This window comes from Peromyscus californicus, unplaced genomic scaffold (genome assembly GCF_007827085.1).
Source record: "Peromyscus californicus insignis strain IS unplaced genomic scaffold, ASM782708v3 Scaffold_23__1_contigs__length_62951481, whole genome shotgun sequence".
Lineage (NCBI taxonomy): Eukaryota > Metazoa > Chordata > Mammalia > Rodentia > Cricetidae > Peromyscus > Peromyscus californicus.
Window position 1 is genome coordinate 56,010,683 of NW_026294534.1, and position 11,758 is coordinate 56,022,440.

Sequence of the window (11,758 nt, forward strand, 5' to 3'; positions counted from 1 at the left end):
AGAGAGGAAAGCAGTGGGAGAGGCCACATGACTGTGCTGTGGGTAGCTCTCCATGCCCGCTGCACTGTTTCAGAAGAAACCAGTTTTGCCCTAACAAAAACAGAATGCTTGTTGGTGTCCACAAGGAAGTGGAACAGAATAGAGAGGGAAAAGGAAGGGAAATTCGTTACTTGATTTTTCTTTTAACCTGAAATAAAATTATGAAAAGTGATGGTTTCTCTAGTTCTTATTATGATTTTCATGACATCTGATTTTTTCTCAAGATAGACTTCTTTGTGTAATTTTAATTTCAGAATACATGCTTTGCTAATTCAATCTTTAAAAAAAATGGTATTTTTGTGCCCCATGTATATGTGAATTTTCAGACTTACAAGTGAGACTAATAAACGTTAATAGGCATTAGATGAAAGTTGTGCATGGAGCAAAAATGCCATCTATGTTTAAATTTTCCCTCGAGAACTTTGTCAACTTGAAAAGGGGAAGGTAAGCCCAGCCTTCAACAGTCTGAACAGAACTGAGTAAGATCCTACTCAGACATAGAAGGAAATAGAATGTAGTTAGAGATTTGAACACCTGTCCTCCAAAATGGGTTGGAGCGGAAGAGAGTCTAGATATTTGTGAAACAAACCAGTGGCCAGAATAGGAAGTATAAGCTATTGTAGGTCTATTTCCTGGTAGATTTCTGTTTGGAGAAAGCGTGGACGAACTCTGACCTCTTGAGTGACTAGAAGGGGTGGTGTAGCTCACCCTCCACTAGAATCTTTGCCATGCTGCATTCTGCAAGGCTGGGAGAGGAGAATTTAGGGACTGCACACTGTTACTGCTCCTCAGTTGTTTCCTCACAGATTCTCTGTAGAAAGATGCTTCTAGGTGGCTCAAAGTAAATGTCTGTTCTTACTCCTCTAAACTTGGCTTTTTGTGCTTTTCTCACAGTAAAGGCCCTTTGTTGTAATTTCATGCTAGGTGATGTGCAGTTACAAACTTTCTGAAGTTGAGTAGACTGTTAGCACAGGTGCAGAGAACTCACAGGAAACTGTGTGAGAAGGTGCATTACCCAGAGGTTGCTCTTCACTTTCACCCCCAGATGTTGCTTAGCTTCAGAGCTACACTCTGAGGATCATAAGGGTTTTTTTGTAAAACAATGTTCCTACATCCTTCTTTTAAATAATCCCGATTAGGTAAATTGCTTAATTTGAACTCAGCCAAGTTTTCCTGTGATTTAGGTTGGACCATGAATGCCTACCAGTACTTGTGCATGCTAAATCTGTCATACTCTTCCTTGCACTTGCCAGGTGATACTTTTTTTACTTAAAACTTCCTAATGGTTTACTTGTAGCTGTGAAGCACAAACACTTCAGATCCCAAGGAAATGGTTACTTGAAATGTGTGCAAGAATTTCAGTGTTGCAGTTATAGTGCAAACCAAGCTCTGCATAGGCCTGAAGTTGTCATAGGAATCCACAATTAAGGAAAAAAATGGAACCACACTATCCAGGGAATAAGACCCTGGAGATGAGTGAGCCTTACGTACCATGTATTATTACATGGTACCATATAGTACAGTGGTTACCATATATTACTGGAGTCATGGGAATTTTCTTTCATGATGTAGATTATCACTGTCTTAAACATGTTTATCCAGGAAGTTGTGTTTTAATTGCTGAAGAAGGTAAGATGATGAATTACTCAAGACACACATAGTATAAGCCAGTGAGAGTGGCAGTGCTGACAGTCCTTTCATCCCGCGCAGCGCTCATTGGAAGAAGTCTGCTGTTTTTCTAAACCTTTTCAAAGCTTTATCTTGCTATTTTGTTAAGTTGGTTTTATTTTTTAAATTAAAAGAAGCATTAGCATATTTCAGAACGTTTTCATTTTTATTACTTTAATTACAACTGCTTATTTTTATTCATAAACGTAAGAATAGTCTTACCTTGCTAGGTTAGCAGTTTTGCTCTTTAATGATGGTGAATATAAGATTGAATTGCAAAATGAGAACACTTACCAAAATCAAGTACCCAACGGTAACTTGGTAAAGAAACAATGGAGATTCTTTAATCATCGTGCTCTTCCAAAATTCCATCATGGTATCACGTATGATACTGAACAAATTTGAAACTGCCTTAACTAGTACAAGTTAATGAAGTATGCTCGGTCACAAAGGAGGATTATGTGTCCACTCACCAGCTGTGGAGAAGAGTCTAGACTGCCTTCTGACTGGCAGCACTGGGCCAGCTGCTCTGCCTTTGAAACAAAGTAAAGCCAGGGCTTCACTTGGAAGTGCCAGCATTTTATGAAAACAACATTAATTGACCCTTTATCTTTTGATTCAGAAGCTTGCTCTTATATTTTCCATCATATTCCAATTTTTGACTACGTCCTATAGTTCTGTGTAGCATATAAGTCATGAACATGGAGAGAAAAATTCATTGTTTGCATCTAGCATGTACCACCAAAATTATTTGAATTGGCAAAAAAGCATACTATTTTATTTGAAAAAAGTTTGTAATAAAGCTTTTGCATTTGTAATCAAAATATGAGAACTTCGAGTGTAAAAAGGAAAATAATTTATTGCTGTAACATATAAAATTGCCTTGTTTTTAGCAATTATCAGTGGTTTAAAAAAATCTTGCGACTTTTCAAATCACTATTGAAAGATACATGTTCTGTGTCTTCTGTTTTGTAGATATTTGAGATATTTGGACCTGTTGCCCATCCGTTTTATGTGTTACGGTTTAATTCTTCAGATCACATTGAGAGTAAAGGTATCAAAATAAAGGACACTATGTATTTTGCTCCATCAATGAAAGACTTCACTCAGTACATATTCACAGAAAAACTCAAACAGTAAGTGCGTCACTGCTATGTCCTTCATGTGTCAGTCATCTCTATTTGAAGAATCTGACCCTTTGGGGGTCACATCACATATTTACATTACAATTCATAACAGTAGCAAAATTACAGTTATGAAGTAGCAAGGAAATAATTTTGTGGTCGGGGGCCACCACAATGTGAGGAACTGTATTAAATGGTCGCAGCATTAGGAAGGTTGAGAGCCACTGCCATAGATGCTAGTTTCTTATAGTTAAATGGTGGCTGTATTCCAGAGAGCTCATTTTTCTTTCTATGAACATCTTTGAGAGCTATGATTTGTCATTAGTATTAACAGGTAGACCTTCTGTATTTTTATACTTTACCCAAATAAGCCACTAGGATCACAGCATTTGGAAGAACTTATAAGCTTTTTGAATTCTTTAGTTCATTGGGTTTTTTTTCTATCACATATATTATTATCCAAACTACTTCAATATTAGTATTACTACATAGGAAAAATTACTTCTAATAAACTTAAGAGTTTAAAGAACTGTTTTTGTTTGGTTTGTTTTGGTTTAAGGCAGGGTGTCATGTACCCTAGCTGGGTATATTCATATTCCTGATCCTTTGGCCTCCATCTCCCAAGTGCTGAGTTCACAAATTTGTTCCACTGTGTCTAGCCTTATAAAACATACTAGCTGCACCATGGAAGAAGTTCTCTACCATTTTTTATATTAAATCAGGGTTCTAAACTTCATTTACTATTTCAGAGGTAAAAGTTTTGGTCTTCATAATGGATAAGTCATGTTTAAGAATCTAAAGTAGAACCATTTGGCCTTAATTATTTTTCCAGCTGTGTATGGTTAATTTTCCTACATGAATTCGTAACAGGATGAGTGAATTAAATAGATACTAAGTCATAAGTCATAAAGGTTTTATATTTTAGATAATGCTTAAGCAATGGCCATTTCATTCTTTCTTGAATATTAAGATGGTACCCAGTATATGTGCCCCATACATAACCTTTAACAGATTCCCAAAAAGGTTTTCTGAAAATGCTTACAAAATAGTTAAACAAAAACAGCTTTTTATTCTTGATTTTCAATTCTATGAAGAAACCTGAGAAGTAGCATCCATTCATTTTGATGTCTCCTTATGCCTGCCTGTGTGCAGAACTTGGCTTTGGAGTAGAGTGGGTCAGCCCCTTGGCAAGACTGGTTTAGTTAGCTTTCTGTACATTTGCTGTCTTTTTTTTCTTTTTCGACACTGTGACTCTTGAGGGCTACTGCTAGCCTGTGTGACATCTTTTTTTTTTTTTTTTTTTATTATTGAGAAATTTTCTATTCATTTTACACACCAACCACAGATCCCCCTCTCCTCCTTCCCACCCCCAGCCTTCCTCCCCAACCCACCCTCCATTTCCACCTCCTCCAAGGCAAGGTCTCCCATGGGGAGTTTACAGAGCCTGGTACATTCAGTGGAGGCAGGTCCAAGCCCCTCCCCCTTGCACCAAGGCTGCGCAAGGTGTCCCACCATAGGCATTGGGCTCCAAAAAACCTGTTCATGCACCAGGGACATATCCTGATCCCACTGCCTGGGGTTCCCCTCTAGCCAGTTCAAGGTAAACAACTGTCTCGCCTATCCAGAGGGCCTGGTCCAGTACCATGGGGGCTCCTCAGCTATTGGTCCACAGTTCATGCGTTTCCACTAGTTTGGCTGGCTGTCTCTGTATGTTTTCCCATCATGATCTCCATGTCCCTTACTCATAGAATCCCTCCCTCTCTCATCGATTGGACTCCTGGAGCCCACTTCCTGTCTTGTTGCTTGTTTTTTCCTTGGCAAATTTAGGTTTTTTGCAGTGGACACACCAGCTAAGGAACTTTCCTGGTATCTCTGTAAACTCTAGTCTAAGGATCTTACACATCATTTCTTAATACTGAGTATATGAAAAAGGAACACTGGGTTGATGTGAGGTGAACATGTTAATAACCGCTGACCAGATGATAAAATATTCATTGTCAAATATCGCAGTGAAAAATTTAAAGCAATTTAGTTTTCATTTTGTGACAACTTGGTATCATTGTCATACTGATTTTAGTGGCATTAATTCCAGAGAATCTCACTTATTTTTAAGATCTAATTTAAAGTAGTGAGGACATCTGGTCAGAATAATTTGTATTAATATAGTTGAGTAACAAAGATGGCTGAAACCATGAAATGGTTAAGATTAAACAGATTTAAAAATGAGGTTTCAGAAATTGAAATTTTACTCTGATACTTATTTTTTTTTTCACATTATAAAACTTCCCACCAAAAGTTACTAAATTCATCTCTAATGACTCATTTCATATGGGCGTCTGATACACTACACCATCCTTTAGAATATTCAGTGTTCCTCCTCCTCCTCCACCCTAAACTCATCAGTCTTTCTTTTACAAATCTTTTGATTCGAGAATCACTCACAGAGAATTGTTGGTATTTCTTAGGTGAGGTGAGGAACAAGAACTTGTGTCTTTGCCTCTGCCTGTTCCCTGAAGCCCTAGAAAGGGAATTGTTCTATTGTTTTTCTTGTTTCTCTTACGTGGGTATGGAACAAAATTTTATCCAAAGGTCAGGCATCTTGAAAGTGAGAACCAAAAGTGCAAAACCACTTGGCGCAGTGGAGCCTTCTCCTCTCACTTCCCAGTGCTGACACATGTGTGCCCAGGTTTTTTGTGTCTTGTAAGATGCCCACATTATCTGAAATCAGTAAAGGACACAAAAGCTAGTCTTTTAGTTTATTCCTGTTTCCATATACAAGTGCAGGTTGAGCACATCTAATTTCCCATTGTGTTAGGTTCTATAAGCACTTAACAAAGTCTAATCTTTCCTAGGGACAGGGGATCGGATGCCTCTTGGAAGAATGATCAGGAACCACCTCCAGAAGTTAGTATGAGCCTTTTTTTATTTCCACTTTCACAGAGCAACACATGCCTTAATCATACACACTGTTAACTGATTACAACTTATTTACCTTGTCATTCTCATTTTTATCAGCTTTGTTGATAGACAAAATGGTATTGCTTAATATTGAGTTTATTCTTAAGTTTAGTGAATGTCAGTGGTACCTGATGACTGTGATGCCTTTAGTATGCTGTCCTTTGGGGGGTGGGGTAGAGTCATGAGCTGCTGCCGACTCTACTTCTAAGGTTTGTGTAACAGACTTACTCTTCTGAAACTCCATCTCTTGATTTTATGTTTGTGTTCATGTCACTGGGGCCTAACTTTTATCTCCTAAGGTAGGCTAATTAATTGAATCTGTCTGGAGCTGTGTAATTCATGTGGGAATTGCACACAAATGTGTCAGGATTATTTGTTCCCACTCCAAGTGATGTAGAGTTGGTTGTTCTAAAGATTTTAGTGTTGTGGCTTTGGTTTAATTGAAGATTTAATTTCTGAATACTTAAGATATCTCAAACAGTGCTGAAAATCCTGGTGTGAGTCAGGTTTATGCCCACTTAAGGAGATTTTACGGGCACGAATCTCTTAGCTCAGGGAGTAGTCTGTCTTGGTATCTACTGAAATGTTAGCTAGTGATGTTGATATTGATAACTACTCACATTCTGTTAAGCTGTTATGCTTAGAGCATCTTCATAATGAAATTGCACGTTTTGAAATGTTTGGACATTCATGTGCAGATCTTAAAATTGGTCATTATTAAAATTGGTCAATTGTTAAACCCCATTTTAAGCCTGAGGATTAAAGTTAATAATTTTGGTAATGTTAAGTTCTTGTGACATTAGTTTGATTTGATTTAGTTTTTACAGAATTAAATCCCACATGCTGTGTGATTATGGGTATTTTGAGGTGGAGTCGGGGCAGGAGTTGGTGGCAGACTACCTCATGAAAAATGTTGGAGTTTAATTTTATATAGTTGTTAATGACATTTTACAGTCCAGAAGAATTCTCTAATTTTTTTTTTTTTTTTCATTTTTCGAGACAGGGTTTCTCTGTGTAGCTTTGCGCCTTTCCTGGGACTCGCTTGGTAGCCCAGGCTGGCCTCGAACTCACAGAGATCCACCTGGCTCTGCCTCCCAAGTGCTGGGATTAAAGGCGTGCGCCACCACCGCCCGGCTGAATGGGCTGGGGGGATAGCTCAGCCGTTAAAGGCTAGGCTCACAACCAAAAATATAAGAATTCTCTAATTTTACCCCATGACAAAATGCTGGGCACGCATAAAAGACTTAAAGATTTCTTAATTTAAATCTCACCTTTATCTACACTTTTAATGTATATGTGAAAACTTTATAGTTGACTTAAATATTCCATGAATCAAAATTGAATTTGTATAAGAAAAATGATTTTAAGGGATGATAGCAAAATTTACTGAAAGCATTCTCTAAAGCTGCTTCCATGACTTTCTTCCTCTCCCTCTTGAGAAGGTCGTTCCCTCACACTGCAGTGTTGTGATTCTGCCGTAGGGAAGAGAGGCCGTGCTTTGCCGTACAGAGCATTTTTCTTTTGTATACTCTGCATGTTCTTCCCTGTTCTGCCAAGAAGTCTTCCTTTTCTGCTTTCTCCTTACCCAGCCCCACACTCCTCTTAGCACGAAGTCATGGTATTTGGTTGTTGTATTGCTTGTTGTAAAGAATGAAATTTGAGATTATGACAAGATTGATGGACAAGATGTGTGTCTGATTTTGAGTGAACAAATCATGGAATGATGTCTGTGCGTATAAAAACAGCTTAGTTTTCATTACTGTTTTCTTTGGCAGCTGGCATGGTGATCAATCTTAAACCTAAACAGGAAGTTAGACTTCAGGCCAGGGAATGTGTATTCCATAGCTCAAGATTGCTGATTTTTTTTTTTTTTTTTTTTTTGGCATTTTAAAGTTATTTATCTATCTGAAGCTTTCTAGGAATTAAATAGGCAAATTTTTAGAGGTAAATTTTGAGTATCTAGCTTTATTAAACTCATTAGGGATTAAAAACAAACAACCTAGTTGATTTTTTTTTCTATTACTACTGTAGATGTGAATCCACATATTAATTAATTAATAGGAAGTATTAGTTGAAGTGAGCAACCTTTTCTTACGGTTAGTGGGCAAGTAGCAGTTTGAGCCTCACCTGCAAGCGCCTACTGTTTCATTGGCAAACAAGTGAAACTTGAATTTCTACTTTTATCTGAAAGGCCTTGGATTTCAGTGATGATGAAAAAGAAAAAGAAGCCAAACAGAGGAAGAAATCTCAGATTCAAGGGCGGAAAAAACTCAAATCAGAATTGAATGAGTCAAGTGAGTATATTGTTTCTGTATAGTCATTTTTGACTTGCATCTACAAATATGTAAGCAAAAGTAAAAGAAAACATCTGGGTTCTCTCTGTTTATCTCTGGATGCCCCTCCTGTTGGAGGCATTACACAAGAAGTATCCAGGAATACTTGGGTTATTTGATGATCTGAAGTTGTCTTGTAGGGTAACCAGCCTAACCAACAGTTAGAGGCAGCTGTGCTTACATAGTGGTTTTCTTAAGAAATAGGTTTGCAGCCAGGCGGTGCTGGTGCACGTCTTTAGTCCCAGCACTCAGGAGGCAGAGGCAGGTGAATATCAGGCCAGCCTGGTCTACAAAGTGAGTTCTAGAACAGGCTGCAAAAGCTACACAGAGAAACCCTGTCTCGAAAAACCAAAAAAAAAAAAAAAGATTTGCTCATGTTTAGAATTCAGTAGTGTGGCACCCAAATCACATTGTTTATTTTGACTTTCCCTTTTATAATCTGTTTTCTTTTTTTAAAATTAAACTTTTTGAGATAATTGTAGATTCACATATGTTTATTATATACCCTTCACCCTATTTCTTTCAATTGCAACTTGATGTCTTACATCTGGAATTATTATCCTCAAGGCTTAATATTTCTGTGACCAGAACAGAATGTTCCTTAGTCCTTCATTTGCTTTCTAGTTGTGACTGTTTACGTCTTTTTCACCTCAGCATGACAAGCGTCTGTCTGTCTGTCTGTCTGTCTGTCTGTCTGTGTTTCTGCTTCCCCTCCCCTTCGTCTATCTTGTAATGCTAGAGATCACATTCATGGCCTTGCATGTGCAAGTACTCTGCCGGGTTTCACTGTCAGTGCTGCTCTCCATTTCTTTACTGTGATCGTTCCAGGAGTGTTACAGAAATGAAACACACGTAGTGTATCACACGAGTGTTTAAAATCACACATTTGCTTTGCTGCTGATCATGCTTTCTTGGAAATCCATCCAGGTTTCTAGACGTGTAGATTGTTTCTTTCATTACAGAGTCCTGTCCTGTGGGCTGATTAGACCACACATTGTTTAACTGCTTATCCACTAAGGAACATCTGGCTTATTTCCATTTTTTTCTCAGAAATAAATCATCTATAAATATGTTTGTACAGTTTTTTTTTTGTTTTTGTTTTTTTTTTCCCGAGACAGGGTTTCTCTGTGTAGCTTTGCGCCTTTCCTGGATCTCGCTCTGTAGACCAGGCTGGCCTCGAACTCAGAAAGATCCGCCTGCCTCTGCCTCCCGAGTGCTGAGAAAGGCGTGCACCACCACCACCCGGCTTGGTGTTTTTTTTTTTTTTTAATAAATTTTCATTTCTCTGGAACAAATGCTAAGCAGGAATGCAGCCTTCTTTCTCAGCCTTGAGTGTGAGTGGGAATGGTGCTGTGGGTTTTTTGTGGTGTTTGGATGCAGTTATTGGTAAATATTTTCTGTCTTGCTGGGCTTTCCTAATCCTTAAGCATTAAGTTGTGCCTTTTTAATTCATTTAAAATTGAGTTTTCTGTCATGTTAGTAACTTAAAGAGTAGAAATCATTTTTTAACAATGATCTGGATCTATAAACCAAATTTTAATTGTGCTTTTATGTGTTTCTTCCCTCAAAGGTGAAGACTGTGGGGAAGTGCATCAGAATTGGAATGCTTATGGCTCTTCTTCAGAGTACTCAAAGGGGTATCACAACAGAGAATTTACCAGAGGCTTTCCCAGGGGTCGATTTTCCCGTGGAAGCCACAGCAGGCCTCCACCTCAGCAGTTGTATAACTCAGATCATATGGCATCTCAAAAGACTTTGGGATTTCCACCTCAGAGACAAGATAATCCTGTCCTGCCCCACTATCCCTATCCCCCTCCCATGTTTGATATGCATAACTTTTCACTCCCTCCTCCACCCCCACCCCCATCTGTAAGCATGGGGTGGGCTCCACCTAACATGGCCTCTCATCCCTTGCTTAATTTACCATACTCCCTGCCCCCACCACCCCCTCCACCACCCCCTCCCCCTCCCTCTCCTGGAGAGAATAATTCTTCTCATTTTGGGCCTTATTATTAGATATGTGCTTGTATTTCAGAAAAATATGAACTGTTCAGATTATATGTTAAAGAATTTTTTTTAAAGAAAATCTATTATGGAGCTAGATTTTTTTAAAAAACATTGTAAAATACTAAATGAAAGAACTCAGTTGTATGTTCATATATATTTTAAATAACTCAGTTGTAAGTTCATATATATTTGTAATGTTTATGAGATAGTATTCATAGGGACAGTTAATCTCATTCTTAGAGAAAAATCCAATTTATGTAACATTTAAGTACAATGTTGAATCATGTCCTCCACTACCCCCATCCAATAAACAACATGCACAGTAGTGGTTATGGAGCAGATTTTGTTGTGGCTGTTAAATACGCCTCTATAATATGCCGAACACTGATTGTCTTTAGTATAATCTTAAAGATAGATGTTGAAGTCCTACTAAGAGTCTTTAAAATAAAGTATTTTTTATAAACTTGACACTTTTGGAATTAATTATGAGTGTAAGAATTTTTTAAACTTAATTTCTTTAAGCAAGTTACAAGTGTGAAGGAGGAAGACACTATAGGCAGAAGCTCTACCTCGCTGCTTAGTATTAACTCTGTGTTGACAAACACATTGGCTCTGTAGGTCTTCATTACTTACACATACGTCGAAAGCTTTACTGTTGAGTCACTTGAACATTAAGAGGTGTGGGTGTGTGTGTGTGTGTGTGTGTGTGTGTGTGTGTGTATGTATGTATATATATATATATATATATATATATATATATATATATAAAATGTGCCTTCCTGGTCTCTCCAGTATCTGTCATGGGTGAAATATCTAATAAATGCATATTGAATGACCAAATGAATTTAAAGTTTTTAACTAAATGAGTGTTGTTTTCCAGCATTGGTGTAAACGCTAAGAGTTGCTGTGGGATGGTCTGTATGTCAAGTGTGTTGCTGATTGGTCAATAAATAAATCACTGATTGGCCATTGGCTAGGCAGGAAGTATAGGCGGGACAAGGAGGAGAATAAAGCTGGGAAGTGGAAGGCTAAGTCAGAGAGACACTGCCAGCCGCCACGATGACAAACAGCATGTGAAGATGCCGGTAAGCCACGAGCCATGTGGCAAGGTATAGATTTATAGAAATGGATTAATTTAAGCTGAAAGAACAGTTAGCAAGAAGCCTGCCACGGCCATACAGTTTGTAACCAATATAAGTCTCTGTGTTTACTTGGTCGGGTCTGAGTGGCTGTGGGACTGGCAGGTGAGAGAGATTTGTCCTGACTGTGGGCCAGGCAGGAAAACTCTAGCTACAAAGAGTAATCAAGGAATTTGGGATCTTAAGTAGGCTTTCAGCAAAGTCTCTCCACTCCCATTTATTGAGAGGCCTGTGTGCTCAGTAGAGGCTCTAATTTAACAGAGGCCGGTTACCTGTTACAGTGGCTGAATCCAGGTTTTTCTTCTTTCTCAGTACCTTCTACTCAATTGGTGCTTCCTGATCCTTCATTCCCAGACAATACTGTGTTTGTGCAGCACATGGGGAATTTGCAGATCACTTATTCCAAGCTTGTCAGCTGTTTGCATCAAGGTCCCACTTTGCTCCCTACAGACTGAGACAGCTGCAGCATTTGTAGTAGACAGCTGCAGAG

General features: G+C 38.4%; 1 protein-coding gene across 1 annotated transcript in view; it reads left to right on the forward strand.

Moving 5' to 3' along the window:
• Window positions 1–10,597, forward strand: part of Naf1 (nuclear assembly factor 1 ribonucleoprotein) — a 33,257-nt gene extending 22,660 nt beyond the window's left edge. The window contains exons 5-8 of the mRNA XM_052752384.1: window positions 2,683–2,843; window positions 5,684–5,735; window positions 7,981–8,083; window positions 9,693–10,597. Of these exons, the coding sequence (XP_052608344.1) occupies window positions 2,683–2,843; window positions 5,684–5,735; window positions 7,981–8,083; window positions 9,693–10,138 (762 nt within the window). The 3' untranslated portion in view covers window positions 10,139–10,597. The remainder of the gene's footprint in view (window positions 1–2,682; window positions 2,844–5,683; window positions 5,736–7,980; window positions 8,084–9,692) is intronic.
• The last annotated feature ends 1,161 nt before the right edge of the window (window positions 10,598–11,758 follow it).